This window comes from Aquarana catesbeiana, linkage group LG09 (genome assembly GCF_042186555.1).
Source record: "Aquarana catesbeiana isolate 2022-GZ linkage group LG09, ASM4218655v1, whole genome shotgun sequence".
Taxonomy (NCBI): domain Eukaryota; kingdom Metazoa; phylum Chordata; class Amphibia; order Anura; family Ranidae; genus Aquarana; species Aquarana catesbeiana.
In genome coordinates this window covers 197,404,089-197,424,112 of record NC_133332.1, presented here as the reverse complement: position 1 = coordinate 197,424,112, position 20,024 = coordinate 197,404,089, and the positions used below count along the sequence as shown (strand labels likewise).

General features: G+C 40.0%; 1 protein-coding gene across 1 annotated transcript in view; it reads left to right on the top strand.

The window, feature by feature from the left end:
- Positions 1 to 20,024, top strand: part of ABCB7 (ATP binding cassette subfamily B member 7) — a 180,736-nt gene that overhangs the window by 117,829 nt on the left and 42,883 nt on the right. The window contains exons 5-7 of the mRNA XM_073599498.1: positions 5,373 to 5,505; positions 17,147 to 17,415; positions 18,691 to 18,779. Of these exons, the coding sequence (XP_073455599.1) occupies positions 5,373 to 5,505; positions 17,147 to 17,415; positions 18,691 to 18,779 (491 nt within the window). The remainder of the gene's footprint in view (positions 1 to 5,372; positions 5,506 to 17,146; positions 17,416 to 18,690; positions 18,780 to 20,024) is intronic.

The window sequence follows — 20,024 nt, the reverse complement described above, 5'->3', positions numbered from 1 at the left end:
TTGTGTTTAGCTTGATGAGCTATGCCTTCCCTCTGATAAAGATTCTTCCTTGGCTCTTCAGTGCAAGATAGAGGTAAAAAGGTTCTGGTTAGCCTCATCACACTAAATTGACCCAGAATGATGTGGTACTTAGACATACTCAAACTCCAAACAGACCAAATTAATGGTACAAGACCCCCTATTCGACCCTGTTTCGAACCTGTTTTTCAGTCACTGGCTTTAACAAGCATGACGGTTGAAACTCAGGGCTTGAAGGATAGGGACATATTTGATTCATTCATGCCCAACTCGCTCAGAGCTAGGAAGTCAAATCTACTTTCCGCAAGATCTACTATCACACATGGAGCGCGATCTTTGCTTGGTGCGAGGAAAGAGGCCTGACTCCCTGAAAATGCTCTGCTGCTTTTATACTGGCCTATTAATCTGGTCGCGATTGCTTGGCCTTGAGCATCCTTAAAGTGGTTGTAAACCCTTACAGACCACTTTTACCTACAGGTAAGCCTAGATTAAGGCTTACGTGTAGGTGCAAGAAATATCTCCTAAACCTACATGGTTTAGGAGATATTTCCAAAAGACGGGCACCGATGCGCCGTAGACAATGGCGCGCAGGCGAACTGAGTGTGCCGTCTAACGGCGATCATGCCGTTAGTGGCGGCACCTGCGCGCATGCGCGGGAGTGACGTCTTCGGCCAATCAGCACCGGAGCCGTGATACCGGGAAAGAAGATGGATGCTTCGTAGGAGAAGGGACAGCATTGACATTGCAGGCTCCCTTGTCAGGTAAGTGACACATAATGGGCTACTATGTGATGCATAGTAGCCCATTATGCTTTACCTTTGCAGGGAAACAAAGAGGAAGTAAACTCATCAGGGTTTACTTCCTCTTTAAAGTGTACCTAAATCCACAACCGTAAAATCAATGTGTATATACAGCAAAGCGTGCTTGTTATACTCACTGTGGAACCTAAGGGGTTAATACTCTGCATTGTGTAAAAAGGCTGTTTGATCCTTTCTTCTCTAATGGCTCCTCCTTACACTGTCCCCAATATATTTCCTGATAACACAGAGCCAGGGGACAGGCTGCAAATGCTTAGTTTGGTGTGTATTGCTAGAGTTTTTTTTTTCTTGGGAGGGTGCATGTGATCAGCACTGTCCAGACAGAGCGTCAGGGGTCCTGCATTCTGATAGGACAGTCAGTGCAGAATGAAAACTCCTCCTACAAGCTTTAACCAGACACTCATAGAAGTCACAAGACTGCTATATACTTAGAGTTGCCACCTCATCCCTTTAAATCCGAACACGTATGAATTACACAGGTTCTGAGGCTAATTAAATGCAGATAAGGCAACAAGTGGGTTTAATTACCACCTTAATCAGCCACAGAACCTGTGTAATTAATATGTGTTCGGGTTTAAAGGGATGAGGTGGCAACTCTATATATACTGCTGATGAGATAAGGTATTTAGCATATACTGTAGTTTATTTTTACTAAAATAATTGCATTTCCATGTTCTGTGTACTGTGGGAGATCAGATATAGTGAATGCAGGGTCCTGGGTTTAGTAATACTTTAAAATGACAGTAAACTATATTCAAGTATGTGTTTTTAATTCAGAGAAATACCTTGTATTGTTGTCATCCTCTTCCAATTTCCCTTTTTTGCTGATGAAATCTGACTTCCTTTTAGAGCGTGGTTCCGTTCATTCTCCATGGTCCCACTGTAAGTACTATCGTAGCCACCCTTCTCTTGCTGGCTCCCTGAGATAGACTAGGGACTATAAACTGTGGGATTTGTAGTTTGCATAGAGCAGTGCTTGTGACCGTAACTAAGATTCAATTCTTGTTCCAAACAAATGGAAGTAAGTGGAAAGGGAGAGATTTGAGAGCTCATGGACATTACGAGATGGCAGAAAAACACAGTAAGAAATTTTATGAAAAATCAATTACAAGGACATTATGTAGTGGATGCGTTTTGGATTATTTTCAGAGAATGAGGCAGGGATCTTCAAACTATGGCACTCCAGCTGTTGTGGAACTACACATCCCATGAGGCATTTTGAGGACCTTTTTGTCAGGTGTTGCTCATACAAATCCCCTAATTGTCATGTGTCACCTTGGATCTGAACACCCCTTTGAGCTGAGTAGAGATATTCCCTTGAAAGATATTGCATGTAAGGTTGCCTCCTCCATGGCAATTACATCTGTTAGGCATGTATCTGAGCTAGCAGCCCTTTTCTTACATAACACAGGGACAAGGTGGTTAAGAACAAAGCTACTTTTCTACCCAAGGTGGTCCTTTCCTGACACATTAATGAGGAAATTGTCCTTCCTTCCTTTTGTCCTGCCCAAAACACGGAAAATAATTTTCCTTAACCACTTCCCTACCCGGCCATAGTAATATGACGTCCACAGATGGGATCTCCCATCCTGGGTGGACGTCATATGACGGCCTGGGCTTTCCGGCCGTCTAGGGGGCGCGCGCGCCCCCCTGCGTTGCTCAGGACCTGGCGCGTGTGCCCGGCGGCCGCGATGTCCGCCGGGCACCCGCGATTGCCCGTTAACCGGGCCGGACCATGGATCTGTGTGTGTAAACACACAGATCCACGTCCTGTCAGTTGAGAGGGGAACGATCGGTATTCCCAGTTAGAGGAACACTGATCGGTCTCCTCCCCTTGTGCGTCCTTGCCCCCTACAGTTAGAATCACTCCCCTAGGAAACATTTAACCCCTCGTCTCCCCCTAGTGGTTAACCCCTTCCCTGCCTGTCACATTTATACAGTAATCAATGCAATTTTATAGCATTGATCGCTGTATAAATGTGAATGGTCCCAAAAACTGTGTCAAAAGTGTCCGATGTGTCCGCCATAATGTCGCAGTCATGAAAAAAAATCGCGATCACCGCTATTACTAGTAAAAAAAATAAATAATTTTTTTTATAAAATGCCATAAATCTATCCCGTATTTTGTAGACGCTATAACTTTTGCGCAAACCAATATATGCTTATTGCGATTTTTTTTTTTTTTTTTACCAAAAATATGTAGAAGACTACGTATCGGCCGAAAGTGAGGAAAAATTTTTTTTTTTTTTTTTTTTTAAAGTTGGGATATTTATTATAGCAACAAGTAAAAAATATTGTGTTTTTTTTTTTTTCAAAATTGTCTTTGTTTATAGCACAAAAAATAAAAACCGCAGAGGTGATCAAATACCACCAAAAGAAAGCTCTATTTGTGGGGAAAAAAGGACGTCAATTTTGTTTGGGTACAATGTCGCAGGACCGCGCAATTGTCGCTTAAAGTGCGACAGCGCTGAAAACTAAAAATTGGTCTGGGAAGGAAGGGGGTGAAAATGCCCGGTATTGAACCGGTTAAAGTGAAACTTCACTTTCTCATTCAATATTGACTATTTTTAATCCTTATGCTGCTAGCATGGTAAAAAGATAGGAAGGTATATCATATATGCTTGTTTTAAACTACAAAGCCTGTGCCTGGAAACCTAGGTTTTCAGGTCTAGGCAAATTATGTCATACATTCCAGGCAGGGAGGAGGGATTTTCTAAGCTAAGCTCACCCACCTGCCCGCATGCCTGAGCTATGTGCGTATGTATTCCAGAAAGTAAATGATCCATGAATACTCTGCCCTTACTCAAGCTGGCCACGGCCAGACATTCAAAGGGGTATTTTTCAAAGATGCCTCTAAATTCGATAACTTGGGCCCTAACTTTTATCTCACGTGATCACTCCTTTTATCTTACTAAAAAACTGGAGTCTCTCAGAGTGGGTGGGGTTATAAGAGCTTAAACCAAGTGGTGGCCCCAGCAAAGTTTTTGCCAGTGTCCAGTCAAATGAAGATAGCCTGCACATAACCCATGATCTATGAGAACAAATCCTGTGTCCTTTACTGTATTCCAAGGTGAGGAATTCCCTATTCCCAAGGTGAGGAAGTCCTTATTTTCTTATTAATCATTTTATCTCGCAAAGTGTTTTTTAATCATTACCTCATTCAGCTCCTGTTTTTAACTCCCTCTGTGGTCAAAAAAAAGGAACCTGTTTTTCTCTGTTTGGTTCCTTGTTCCATGTGCTAGTAATTACCTTGATTGTTTTTAATTAATGAAACATAGCCTCCCCTTTTGGGGATGTATGTTAGAAATTATATATATATCAGTATTTTAAAAATTGCTGTATGCTACGAGGAAGGGTGCAAAAGCCCAAATGCATTAGCATCTTTTGTATCCTGCTTTTATACATGTAGCCAATAAAGAATTTTCTTTGCAAGAGCACTCCGAATTGCTGGCTTTAATCTTACTGATATTCATTCCCATACAACCTGAGTGGCTCACACACATATCCTTGGTTCTATGAACCAATTATCATTGTTTAGGGGCAATATGGTAGGGCTTATGGTAGCTATAAGACTGGATTTAAATTTATGGCTAGTAACCCATCTTAGTGCATGTTGAGGGGCCCATTGAAACCTGTAGTAGTTCATAACATGTCAGTTTGCATAGACAGACATTGCATTAAGTGTAAATGAGTGTAAATGGGCTCCTCAACACATGTAAAAATGCGCCCCCACACTTGTTGCAATGTACATTTGTAGCTGAACTTAGGAAAGTTGTTCACATGTATCCTTACTGTGTGTGTGTGTATGGGGGGGGGGGGGGCTTAAATGCTCGTTAAGTTTAGGGGGAAGGTCAAAAGGGCAGTATGGCATTGTCCTTCTCCCAGGCGTTCCAGACTGTGGGCAGTCCCTTGGCATTTTCATGTGCAGTGCTGGGATTGTTAACTCTGCGTTGTACGTGAAAGAAGCAGGAGTGGGACTAGCACCCTAGAGAGGAGGCAGCAGAGGGCCGGTAGCACTGATTGAGGGAGCCTGCCAGAGCGTAGAGTATGGTAACGGGCAGATAACTTTACAGTGTGGTTGAGGGTGGCACACTGCAAGAGTACATTTTGCCTAATCCCTGGAGTTCAGTTTTAGATGTACTAAAATGCAAACTCATAACCATGAGCCCCAAGAACCCAGCTTTAAAATGATAGCATGTATGTCACTAATATATTATGGTTATTGAAGTGATGGTCAGGTAAATTTTTAGGATGTTGTTTCACTTACAGATTTTTGCAGTTTTTAAATGGGTCATAGCAATTATCTGTGCTAGGTTTATATGTCCTCCACATGTTCAAACCAAATTCATTTATTACATAATGTAATGGGTTTGTGCAACACAATTATCTGTTTATACGTTAACAGTTTGTACTTTTTTTTTTATCCAATCTTGTGTAAAAGTATGAATATAAACATTTACCAAAAAACAAAAAGTTCAGGTTAGGCACATATTCTTTCTCTTTATGGATCACTAATACTTTTATGTTTCTTTGCAGGGTATGAATATTATGGTGCCGTTCATGTTTAAATATGCAGTTGACAATTTGAATGAGGTATCTGGGAACATACTGAACCTAGCAGATGCACCAAATACTGTGGCAACTGTAGCAACATCTGTTTTGATTGGATGTAAGTACTACTATGATTACCAAATGTACACTAATGTATTGAAGAATCTTCCCATCACTGATGATTCAGTATTCAGCTGGATTTGCCAATAAAAGTGAAAGAGTTAAAAGAACCCGTGCTTTGCTCACACAGCGAAAATGAAACCGGTTCACTTTGCTGATTTTTTTCATCTGTACACACTTACCTCTCCTTCACTCCCCGCTGCAAATGTGTTGAGATCCAGGTCATAACAGTGAGAGCTGACACAGTGGCCTAGGCGGCATCCAGAACTTCAAGTCAAAATTAAACACCACAGCCACAGCTACTAGACTATCTATTTGTCATTTGTGAAATTTGACACTTAAATGACAAGAGTTGGGTTTAACTTGGTGAATGTCAGATCTGAAGGACCACTATTTGTTTAATCACTTGCCTACCGTGCACTTACACCCCCTTCCTGCCCGGGCCATTTTTAGCTTTCAGCACTGTCACACTTTGAATGACGATTGTGCGGTCGTGCTACACAGTACCCAAACAATTTTTTTTACCATTTTCTTCACACAAATAGAGCTTTCTTTTGGTGGTATTTAACCACTTACCTACCAAGGCCAATTCTGACATTTCTCTCCTACATGTAAAAATCATCATTTTCTTTTTTTCTAGAAACTTACATAGAACCCCCAAACATTATATATATATATATATATATATATATATATATATATATATATATATATATATATATATATATATATATATATATTTTTTTTAGCAAAGACCCTAGAGAATACAATGGCGGTCATTGCAATTGGGAAAAAAAAGTTTTGTGCTTTGGAAAAAAAAAAAAAAAACTGTTAAGTTAGCCCAATGTTTTTGCATAATGTGAAAGATGAAATTGCGCTGAGTAAATAGATACCTAACATGTCATGCTTCAAAATTGCACACACTCGTGGAATGGCGCCAAACTTCGCTACTTAAAAATCCCCTTAGGCTACGCTTTAAAAAATGTTACTGGTTACATGTTTTGAGTTACAGAGTAGGTCTAGGACCAAAATTATTGCTCTCGCTCTAACGTTCGCCGCGATACCTAATGTGTGGTTTGAACACAGTTTTCATATGTGGGCGGGACTTACGTATGCGTTCGCTTCTGCGTGGGAGCTCACGGGGACAGGGGCACTTTAAACAATAATTTTTTTTTTTTTTTTTTTTAATTTTACTATTTATTTTAGCTTGACACTTTTTTACCCCCCCCCCCCAAATTTTTTTGATCACTTTTATTTCTATTACAAGGAATGTAAACATCCCTTGTAATAAGAATATGGCATGACAGGTGCTCTTTACAGTGAGCTATGGGGTCAGTAAGACCCCACATCTCACCTCTAGGCTGGGAAAAAAAAAAAAAAAAAGATCACCGCTTCCCAGCCAAAGCGGCGCCATTTTTTTTTAATACAGAGGCCGGGCGTGACATAACATCGCGCCCGGCCTCCAAACGATCATAAAGACTCCAGGGACCATCTGGTCCGCCGGAAATCTCTATTCTGAACATTCAGGGCCGACGGATCCTGTGTCTGTCTCAGCGATCGTAGCGGTGAGTCGATAGAAGCACCGGAGGGAGTGGGGGGACGTCCCCTCTCACCTCCCTTAAGATCGATCAAGCGGGAGAACAGCCGCTATGATCATTCTTATGGTGCACAGATTTGCCGGCTCTAAAAGACAATATCTGAATGATGCCTGTAGCTACAGACATCATTCAGATATCCCTGCTCAAAGCCGAGGACGTCATTTGGCGTACGGTGGGCGGGAAGCGGTTAATCACTGATGGGTTTTTTATTTTTTACAAAGAAGAAAGACAAAAAAGAGGTTTTTCACTTTTTTTTCTGTCAGTAAATTTTGTAATTTTTTGCCTTCACTGATGAGGCGGCACTGATAGGCTGAACTGGTGGGCACTGATGAGGTGGCACTGACGAGGAGGCACTAATATGCCGCACTTATGGGCACTGATATGTGGCACTGGTGGGCACTGATATGTGGCACTGGTGGGCACTGATAGGCGGTACTGAAGGGCACTGATGGGCATTGATGGGTTGCACTGATGGGCGACACGGATGGGCGTTGATTGACAGCAGTGATGGACATTGATGGGCAGCAGTGATAGGCGGCACTGATTGCCAGCACTGACTTGCATCGCTAATGGGCACTGATTGGTGGCACTTGTGGGCAGTGGTGGGCACTGATCGCTGACATTGGTGGGCTCTGATTTATGACCCTGTTTTTCCCTATTGTAATCAGGGCACTGATGATCAGTGCCCTGATTACATTCCTAAATGTCCCCCTGTGTGGAGATGCCTCTGATCTGTCAGTGTGAGGCGAGGGGCGCCGATTACTGGCACTTTCTGTTTACATGTGACTGGCCGTTACCAATTTAATGGCACTGAAAGCGCAACTAGTCATTTTAGGTGTATAAAGGTGGCCATACACTATACAATCTGATTGTACAATCTGTCCTCTAGATTTACCAAATTTATATAATAGGAGGAAACGCCTATCTAGCCAATCACTATATCTAATCAGGCAGGCCCTTGCACTATATAATTAATGGCAGATCTAAAGGAGATTGTACAATCAGATTGTATAGTGTATAGCCACCTTTATACACCAAAAATTACTAGTGGCACTTTCAGGGCCATTAATTGGTAACGGCACACCAAACACAGAAGCAAACACACATTTTGGCATGTGAAAAAATGAATGTCAAATGCTGCTAGACACACAGTAAAAAACACGCAACCCACAAAACGCCAACATGTCCCATAAGCCACATATAGCACAGCCCATTTAAATCAGTGGGCCGCCCTATGCATGTCACAGGAAAAACGAGGCACAAAATGTGCACTCCCACTATGCTAGATGTGAATGGGGCCTGAAAGTTAAATTGGTGCTTTAACACAAGAACAATGAGGCTCCATTCACATCTGTGCATTTCCTTGCATTTCAGAAATGTGCTGCACCAAAAATCGCAGGAAAAAAACGCACCAAGCTCCTATTTAAAAAAAGTTCAGAACCTTCTTTGGGGCTATTGCATGTAGGGCAGCCCATTCAGGTGGGTGGGCTGCCCAATGAGTGAACATTTTCCAAAACACCTCTCCCCTCCCCTACCTCGCTAAAAAAACAAAAACAAACAACACTGATTGATTGAATTTCATTTAAAAAACGTGCAGCTGGAAGTGGGAGGGTGGACGATGCAGGGTGTGTGCTAATGAGGTCAGCTGGTCAACTCCTTCCTGTGTCATGACCTACAGTCTGTAAGGACATAAGACAGAAGCAATAGATACGTTTGGAATCATTGATATAGGACAGTAAGGTACGTGTCTGTAGATTTTATAGAAAGCTTTCATATTTTTGCAAAAAAAGTACATTAGTGACTAGGGGAGCTGGAATTTAGAACAAAAAAAGGTGAACTTAGCCTTCAATGCACATAATAATGGTTTGCAATAAGAATTCCCTTTTTAATTTTACATGCATTCATGCTGTTCAGCAGAAGTGACAGGACTTAGAACAACATAAAAGTACAGCTGTACCTTTCTTTAAAAACTGAAAAACTTTAAGGAAATGTTTTCTTCCCCACCCACCTTGTCTGCCTGAACTGGTGGAATGGATGTACACAATGGTGGGCACAGAGTAGAGCACTCCTGTACTGCTACTTATAAGGAATTTGAGGTAGACAGTTTTGTTTCAGTGGTTGTTAATGCACGTTATTTCCTTTACTGAAAAGTACGTTAAACAAGCCATTCTCAACTTTTTTTTACCTTGAAAAACCCTAAAAAAAAGTTTTATAATCTCAGGGGAACACTTGAAAATAGTTTTTGATCTACAGCTTACATAAGGTGTGATAGTAAGTTGTTGATACAAAAAAGTGTAAATATAAAAAAAAAAAAAAAAAAATACACTTCCTCTTAAGAAAACACCACATTGGACCATGAGCTATGTTTGTAAGGCTAATAACCTTTAAAACAGAATGGTATATTACATACTCATAGCCTCCCTTGGTTTTCAATATCCTTTTTACGTCAGCGACATCCAGATCTATCTCTCTACCCCTCAGCTCACAGCATCAGTCTCCTCGCTCATCACTAACCTACTGACTGACGTATCTGTGTGGGTGTCTCACCACTTCCTCAAACTCAATCTATCCAGAACCAAGCTCATAATATTTCCCCCACGTGCCCTTTCTCCTGACTTTTCCATCAAGATTAATGGCACAACCATCAATCCGTCCTCCCCATGCCAGGGTGCTAGGTGTTGTCCTGGACTCTGAGCTCTCCTTTCGGCCCCACATCCAATCCCTGTCCAAAGCTTGCCGCCTCAACCTCCGCAACATCTCCAAAATACGTCCCTTCCTAACCAATGACACCACAAAGCTTCTTATTCACTCTCTGGTCATCCCACGCCTCGACTACTGCAACTCTCTCCTCATTGGATTACTTCTACATAGGCTATTCCCAATTCAGTCCATCATGAATGACGCTGCCAAACTTGTCCGCCTTACCAACCACTCAGTGTCTGCTACCCCTCTCTACCAATTCATCCATTGGCTGCCACTCCCCCAACACATTAAATTCAAAATAACAATAACTAACAAAGCCATCCTAACTCGGCCCCCAGCTACATCGCTAGTCTCAAAATACCAACCAAATTGTTCGCTTAGTTTCTGCCAAGACCTCCTGCTCTCTAGCTTATTTCTGGATAAGTATGTTAAAACTCCTGAGAGAGAGATGTAGTAATCCCCAAACTAAAGAAGGCATTTTCGATTTACTGAGACAGTATTTATGGCAGTTTTTACTCGACCCATTGGATCAACTGAAGCAGTGCTGTTTACAATTGTGCTTAGCTGGAGGTACCAAAGCCACAGGAGCTTTATTAACCACTTGCCGTCCAACCTCCATCATTATACTGCAGCAGGTTGACAGAGCTGCGCAATCGCCATAGGTGTACGTCGGCCACTTTAAGAGCGATAGGCGGCGGCGCGATGCTGGAGCCAATGCACATAGCCACAATGTTCCCTGGCAGCCTGCGATCGCTCCACAGAGAGCCAGAACAGGGATCTGTGTATGTAAACAAACAGATACCCATTCTGACAGGGGAGTAGAGCGAGATCTGCTGTTCCTGGTGATCAGGAACAGCGATCTCTCTCCTCCTCCTCCAGTCAGTACACTCCCCCCCAGTTAGAAACACCTCCCTTTTGGAACACTTAACCCCTTCCCTGCCAGTGACATTTATACAGTGATCAGTGGCTATTTTTTTTAGCTCTGATCGTTGTATAAGTGTCACTGTTCCCAAAAAAGTGTCAAAGGTGTCCGATCTGTCCGCCACAATGTCGCAGTCTCGCTAAAAATCGCAGATTGCCGCAATTACTAGTAAAAAAAAAAATAATAATAAAAATGCCATAAATCTATCCCCTATTTTCTAGACGCTGTAACTTTTGTGCAAACCAATCAATATACACTTATTGCTATTTTTGTTACCAAAAATATGTAGAAGAATACATATTGGCCTAAACTGGTGAAGAAATGTTTTATTTTTGGATATTTATTATAGCAAAAAGTAAAAAATATATACTGTGTATTTTTTTTTCAAAATTGTCACTCTTTTTTTGCTTATAGCGCAAAAAATAAAAACCATAGAGGTGATCAAATACCACCAAAAGAAAGCTCTATTTGTGGGGAAAAAAGGACATAAATGTTGTTTGGGTACAGTGTCGCACGACCGCGCAATTGTCATTTACAGCGACACAGTGCTGTATTGCACAAAACAGCCTGGTCATTAAGGGGGCAAATCCTTCCGGTCCTTAAACCTTAACCTTGTGGTTAAAATGAATAAGAATGTGCAAAAAAATTGAGAACTCCACAAAACACCACAGGTTCCATGCCTGCATTTTAACAGTGAGCTTTAAAATGCAGACTGGGTTGTGACATAGCATGTCAGAGTATATTGAAGGGCTGATGGCCATTTCCACTCTCTCTTATAATGATACCCCCTAGTGCTTGTGCATGGCAAAAATATCCTTTCATTGGATGAAATCATTTTTTCAGTTTACCAGTATAATTTTCACAGCTAAGTTAGGGTAAGTTGTCTTAATTTTCTATGATGTACAATATACATTTTGGCCTATGTTCACTGGTATCTTAAACAAAAAGCAACATATCTGCTACAGCAGAATCTTTCCCTTGTAAATATTATTTTTGAGGACATTAAGTCATGTTTTAAATATTATTATTAATTAAACATCCAGTATAATTAAGTCTTTGTCAAGACCTTATTCATCTGTCAAATGCAATGTTGGCAGTAATTTCCATTTTTAAATCACAAGTGACCTTTATGGTTTGACCCAAAGGCTAATGATTTCTGGACTTTAGAAGGTTTTTCCTTTCCTTCTGTCCACACATTTTTGAAATATATTTACTTTTCTGGTATATTTAACCCTTTGTTTTTTGTTTTTTTTGGGGGTTTTTTTTGGGGGGGGGGTCTTTTCATATATAACAGAGATTTGATTCTAGGTTGTCTGATTTTGTTTTATCGATGTATCCAAAAAACTGCCTTTTCCATCATTTCTTTTTAGTCATGTGCCACCAGAACCACCTTTTGACAAATCTGCTCTTGTTCTCAGCCTGGATGGGCTCTTTTCTGCCAATCTATTCTCACCAGCTACACTGAAAATGATCTGTTGTATTTCCTGAAGCCGCTAATTGAAGCTCTGCAGTCCCTTCCTGCAGATCCCATTACTCTTTTCTGCTTGGCTTAGGATGGCTGCTCCACTCACCCAAAAAACTGGCCATTCTGAACGCTACACTTTTCTGAACAGCTAGGGGAGCCCATAGAAATTGATGTTTTTCTGTTTAAATCTTTATGCTGCCTCTAGTGCCTGGCAGCGTCTGCTTGTGTGAGCATATTCAAATTTGCTCATTCTAGTTGCAGCTGCCAGGTCTGAGAAAAAAGCATGCTGATTTAAATAACTAGCTGGAAGTGTTTCCTCATGTGCATTTCACCATTATACGTGCTGTTATATGCCACCTGAATTATGGAACGATACCCATAAGGGTACATGTTCCACAATTTGCAAACCCTGAAATAAATAAAATGTTTTTATTTTTTATTATGAGACATTATAGTTAAAAAAAAAAAAAGGTCTTATTTTGCAATCAAAATAAAACAATCACTTTTACTGCAAGTTTTGTTTTTTTGTTTTTTGTAAGGTCCAATCCTTTGATTTGACGCCCATCTTTCTGTTTAATTCCAGTTTATGAACATGGTTTGGTTTGGATTTTCCTGTTTTTATTCCAACATTTGACTAAAAATAAGACAAAGACTTGTATGTTTACAGAGTCTAGAAATGTATTATGCACAAACTGTATAAAAAGGCTAAAGGGAAGAGGCCTGCTGTTTTTTACGCATAAGAATCAACAAGCAGCTTTCTTCATACTTTAAAAGCACTTGGCTAACAAAAATAAAATAGAAGTGTAAAATCAACAAATTGTTAATCCTTTCCAGCTTAATGTGTTCTCTCCCCTTTTCTGCATTTTCTGTTATGACTGTAATTATTGGATTGGCAAGGTTACCATAGTCGTGCTTATTTATTTTACGTTAAGACTTTTGGGTTGTTTTTATTCTTGATATTTTTTTTTCTAAAGATGTGTGCAGGCTTTATTTTTATACATAATTTTTTTCAAGCTAACTTCGGGTTGTTATGCAGCCTGGCATTGTTTGGAGTTTGCATTTTATACAAAATTGGAAGCCTAACATATTTATCACACAATGATCATAGTCCTGGTCTTTATGTACAATAATGTGTCCAAACTAAAAGGAATCTAATTGATGGCCTTCTCGGTAGATTCTTTGCAATAGAATTTCTCTCATAGGTGGAAGGAAGGTTACCAGATAAATAATTTTTAGAACTGGGTTACTCAAATGATTTCCATTTACATAGCATGAAACATACTAACTGTTAAGAGGGTATTCCGGAAAAAGGGGATTTTATTCTTATGATTCCTGCCTTTTCTCCTGGATTGAAAATATTCCCAGAAAAATAGGGAACTTAAAGCGTTTGTTAACCTTAAAGAAAAAAGGATCCTGTTCCTTTAAAGCATGAATAACCACACAGTACTTGTGCTGTGTAATTTGGCCCCCTGTATCACCTGAAATACCTAGTTGATCCTGCCAGTTTCTGCCCTCCCCCATGTAAACTGACCATGGTTAATCATGGCTGCTGAGCCCTGGCACCGTGGTCAGTTTACGTGCCTCCGGCATCCGCAGCCCTGCTCTCTGCTTTCCTCTGTCTCCTGTGTCCCCCCCCCCCCCCCCTTGCCTGTCCGCTAGTCTGTGTGTGAGCAGCCCCTCCCCTCCCCTTGTAGCACCTCTCCGAGTAGTGCACACATTTCTGCACACAAGCACTGCCAGCCCTACTACTAGTATAACATGTAGTATATACTGTATGCCTTTTTGTAAAATTCTTCTAAATACCTTATTCCTTCTCCCCGATCAGCGGTCATCCCCCCGAACCGCCCATCGCTCTCTTCCTCTAATGTATACACTAGGAAGGGAGGTCACGTGACTGCCCAGCAGGCGTTGGAGGGAGATCCTGGCCCCTCCCTCCCTAGTACATACAGGGAGGGATAGAGCAATGGGCGGTCACATGACCGCTGATCGGGGAGAAGAAGTAAGGTATTTAGAAGAAGAATTTTACAAAAAGGCATGCAGTATATACTACAAGTTATAGTAGCAATGGGGCTGGCAGTGCTTGTATGCACTGCCTTAACAACTCCTTTAAGGGAGAACTAGTTTTTTTTTTTTTTTTCTTGTTTTTTTTTTATTTATTTAACTCCCCGTTGCATATAGCACTTGGTACCGTTCTAACTGGTGGCCTCTCTGTCCCCTATTCACACCTCGCTATGCTGACTGTAGCTCCACCTCCCTTTTGAAGCCCAAATTATAAGCATTTCTGTGGGGAGGTACAATCAGCGCAGAGCCCCACCCCTCTCTAAGTTGAGTGATTTGTCACTATTGTGAATGAACAATCAAAGCCGCTTGTTTATTCATATTGGTAAAAGATCACTTAGCTGCAGCTGCATGTAATGTATCTGCAGCTGCCTACACATACAGGGCATTGGCAAATGATTGTTCATTTATAACCGGGAGAGATTGCTCAGAGTTGCGGCTTTGTGTGTCTATCATGATGGTACACATATACAGCTTAGCTGATAGTTACAGTCTGGTTGAAAAAAGACAAAAGTCCATCTAATTAAACCAATAGAAGGGTGATAGATTACACAGTGATCAGCAATGGCAGGTTGATGCAGTGTCTACCACTGCTGATTGCTCGTTCATAAAACTGAAACATCGCACAGTGCTGCAGCGCTGTATCATCCATTAGCTGGGCTGTGTATGTATACAGTTGCTGATAGACACACGTCACAGGCTGTGATTTTTTTTTTTTTTTTTTTTTTTTTTTTTTTTGTGAAGGGTAGTGCTGGTCTCCAGAACAGCCCCTTCTACCTGAGACCAGAGCTGTCAGTCACAAATTGTCTCCTTTTTTAGCAGTGTTGGGGTTTTAGATGGGTGGGGGTAACCTCACCACTCTGCTTAGAAACTAAGGGACGGATCTGAATGGGAACAAGAATTCTATTCACTTGGTACCCTAGGGAGTTAAATATCTTTAATTATTTAATAACAGATTATGTTCTGGCTTGAAGAAATGTATCCGGTTCTTGATAAATCCAGCAAAATTCACTCATCAGGTGGCCCTTTTGGTCCCCTTCCCATCCAACATCTCTAGATTGAAAAGTCAAAGGGGTTAGGCATAAAACTGTTGACCAAACAGCAGCTGCATCTAATCACATGCAGTTTAGGATACAATAGACTAGCAGGGGGGTGCATTCATCCACGCTTTATAGCCTGGATGGAGTAATCTGCTGGATATTTTTCAGTTCACGCCACAAAAAAAACCTCTAATAGTGTATGGCCAACTTTATTATAATACTTATTCCCTGCCTTCTGGACTACAAACTATTCCCATGTGGTGTTTTTTTTTTTTTTTTTTTTTAACTTTAGACTGGACACTATGTGTCCAAAGGTGTTCCTTCTTGCCGCTGACCACATTTTGACAGGCTAATCAATATAATGCTGTTATACAAAACTGCAGCGGTCTGTTATATTTTTGAAAGTCACGACAGACTGGCTTATGGAAGCCATGGTGGACTGGCTTACTGTGCTCAAATATATTTAAAATTATTCCAAAGGTACATTTTTTTTTTTTTTTTTTTAAATAGCAAACATGTCATACTTACCTGCTCTGTGCACTGGTTTTGCACAGAGCAGCCCCAATCCTCTTCTCCTAAGGTCCCTGTTTCCGATTGCCCCCATTTTTTTTTTTTTTGTGCTAATGAAAGCATACAAGGTAACCTACTGTCAACTACATTTTTGACACTTGCAGCTCTCAGCATTATAGTAACATGAGAACACACATTTTGTTTAGTTTTTTGTAACCTTTTCCTTCCAGCTATATTTATAACTTCTAACGGATGCTGTCTCGTTTATGCCCATCCAGTATACACACTGAGGTGTTTTGTCTTTGATCAGAAAGAGATTGATATCCGACCTCTGCCCCTGTTCCTCTGCTCTGCTGTGTGCCTTCACACTTTTTATGTTTTTCTGGACATCTTTAACTTTAGTAATGAGTATTTTTCTTATCTCGGCTCTAAGACCAGACACAATATTTGTTGAAGTTCATTACTGCAGTTCTCATGCATCAATCTTTTTAGATCAGTATATACTAATTGGATGGATTGGAAATTTTAAATCATTATTCAGTAGTGGGATAACGGTGAAAGTAGGGAGAGCAGACAAAAAACTTGTATTAAAAAAAAAAAAAAAATAATGAAGAAAATGGAAAGTAAGGGACCCAAGAAAGTTGCGTTTTCCAGTTATCCGCTCTGTTGCTAAAGGAGTAGTTGTTTTCGGTATTTGAACTGTGCCTTCATATATTCAAATTTAAATATAAAAAAGGTCAGCATGTGTTCTAAAATCAACGTAAAAAAAATTTAACTGAAAGGATAAGTTCACCTTTGATAACATGTTACACCCCATATTACTGTTTCTAGTCTATTCCTATAGTTCCGAATGATATTAAAGTTTGTAAACGTACCTTTTGAAGATTCTCTCACAATGACTTCCTTGAATTCTTTGTGACACATATTTATTACCCACATGTAAGTAGGCACTGCTTTGTCACACATTTCAGAGAGCCTGCCTTCTGAACTACAGATGTACTGAGAAGAGTAGATTCAGGAGGCGAAGTGAGTACAGGCATCAATGATTGCAGGCAGCAAGGTACCATGGGATATGTAGTCATTAGAAATTGAAAGTAAACCGCAGAGGAGAAGCTGCAAAGCATGCAGGAAATCAAGGTAGTTGTGAAAAGAGATGGCCAGCAGACAGTCAGAGCTCACAACATAAAAGGAGATTTTTAAGAAAGTGTCAAAAATGACTATATTGTCTGTGTTTCTATTAAAATTCTGATGTTTTTAAATTAAAGTGTTTTCTGTGACCATAGAAAGTTTTTTTTTCTCACGTTCAATCTCTGCAATCTGTTTTGTTTTTCCTTTTTTTCTAGATGGTGTGGCTAGAGCTAGCTCTGCTCTTTTTAATGAACTGAGAAATGCCGTGTTTGGAAAGGTGGCGCAGAGTTCCATCAGGAGGATTGCAAAAAATGTATTTTTACATCTGCATAATCTGGACCTTGGTTTCCACCTGAGCAGACAGACAGGAGCTCTCTCTAAAGCCATTGATCGGGGTACAAGAGGCATCAGCTTTGTGCTCAGTGCCCTGGTGTTTAATCTGGGGCCTACAATGTTTGAGGTTTTCCTTGTTAGCAGCATATTGGTATGTTCTGTCTTGTACCTTAAACCTGTTTTTAGCCTTTTTGTTTTTTTTAAATGTAAAATGTGGAACACCAGAGTCTTCCAGGTACTGAGGTCACTTGTAGGTAGGGTTTTTTGGGGGTTTTTTCACACAATCTTTACCCATGTGAGGGAATTCATTCTGGCTGTTTATATATTGTGTATATTGTACCCAGATGAAATCCATGATGTGCTTTTTATAAAATGGACTTTATTTAAAGATACTGACCCAATAAAAAAGAGCATTGTGTTAATAGCTTGAATAGCACAGTGTGGTATTCAGTAAAGGAATTAAATTACAAAGCTTAAATGAACAAACTGAAGTTAAAACCTGATTGGTTACTACGCAGAACTGTTCCAAATTTCTTTCTCCTCCAGGCTTAGTGAATCCCCCTCTTTGTTAATCATTTGATAAATAATTTTATTTATCATTTGATACATAATTTTTTTCATATTGCCTTTGAATTTTTAACCCATCGTTGGAAATGCAATGACAGTCTACTTCTTGTTCAGTAGTGGCTATTAGTTTTAGAAGATTAAAGGCCTATATCTGTAACATGTTTTTTCCGTACTTATATTTTGGAAATTCCTAAACACTTTTTAACTTAAAGCACGGGTGTAATATACAATTACCCCATAAAAAGGCAGCCTAGATATGGGTTAAAGAATGTTACCATAACATTTCATATTCCTGATGTTCTTGCTGTACCATGTACTTGTATGAAAAAGTATCCTTTTCTCCTTGTATTGCTTCCTTTTGTAAAATCACTGGTGTTCCTGTCAGTCCCTCTGCTTTCCAATGTAAAAACTGACCATACTTGGCATGAGAGCACTGCATGGTCAGTTTTCTGGCTGTGCTGGAGACTCAGCCTTCTTTCCTTCAATGATTAGACATGCACAGCTATTCACTGGGAAGACTGGTGTTCTGCTGTTTCTCTTCCCCTAGCTCTCTGAGCTTCTTATAAGCTGAGAACAGAGGGTATGTGATCACTTATAAAAGGGGAGAGAAAAGGTATTTACAATTTTTTTAATATGGATACATAAATGTTTTGCATTGTAAACTGTTGTTTTACAAGGTGAGGGTTCGCATATATTTTAATATACAACTCTCTGGTGGGCTAATTGACAGACTGTTTGTACAGCCAAGGTCATTAAAAATGTGCATATTATTTGACTGCTATGAATTTATGTGTCCTGCAGTTACAGGTAATTTTTTTATTATTTTACATATCTTACATGTTTTTCCCTCTCTACACAGTATTACAAATGTGGAGCCCCATTTGCACTTGCAACTTTGGGAACACTTGGAACTTATACAGCATTCACTATTGGAGTCACACAGTGGAGGTAATTTTATTATGTCTTAAGACTCTTTTACACTTCAAAATGTAGCATTTAAACTTTTTATTTTTTTTTCCTTTTTATTTTTTTTTTAAGCAACTCGGAATGCCAATCATTGCACCTCTCACTGAATAGAGGTTAGCTTACAGTTTTGTTCACGATTTTGCATTTGCTTTCCTTCAAAAATTATACCCCATGTCGCTTTCTTGGTACTTTAAAGCGACTCCAAAACCTCTGTAGAAGTTCATTACAACACTCTCTAACACGACCTGCAGTATTTGAGAGGCTTTTATTCACAGTTAGCTTTGCTTAGTTTTGGAGGTATTGTAGGTATGAGATATCCCAGAATGAACTGGGAAACCAACAAGTGAGCCAGAAAGACATCAGTAGTCGCTTCCAGGTTCATGTATCTATGAGAGTGTCTAGTGCAGATGCCACATCTGGTGTGTCGTGTGGAGCAGCAGGAAGGTAAGCAGGGCAAATTGTTACTTTTCAATAATTTATGGACTTAAAAGGATAAGTTCACATTTTGTACAAAAAATAATAAATGCACATGATTTTGCAGGTTAAAAAATGTGCATGTATTTTTTTTTGCACTGCAGCCTGTAAAGCATTGCACCTGCAATCAGGGACTGGAGCACAGTATCATGTTACACCCTATATACAGGTTGTGGAACTCCGCTTTAAGGCAAACCTGTATTTAAAGAATAGAGGAGCTGCCTTTGGTGACTACCATCTTAAAACACTAGTTGCCAGGCTCTCTCTAGCTTCAGTACATAACTATTCCAATCCACATGTTTGTTTTGAGTCAGTGATTAACCACTTCAATACTGGGCACTTTCACCCCCTTCCTTCCCAGGCCAATTTTCAGCTTTCAGCGCTCTTGCACTTTCAATAAGAATTGCGCGATCATGCAACACTGTACCCAAATGAAATTTTTATCATTTTGTTCACACAAATAGAGCTTTATTTTGGTGGTATTTATTCACAAATCTGTTTTTTTTTTTTTTGCGAAAAAAGAGCGGAAATTTATAAAAAAAACAATATTTTCTACTTTCTGTTTTAAAAGAAATCCAATAAAATCAAATTTTGTCATAAATTTAAGCCAAAATCTATTCTGCTACATGTCTTTGGTAAAAAAAAATCCTGTTAAGTGTATAATAAGTGGTTTGTGTGATCACTGCCATATGTGCGCAGATGATCATGTACAGATGTGTGCAGATGATCACGGACATATGTGTGCAGATGATC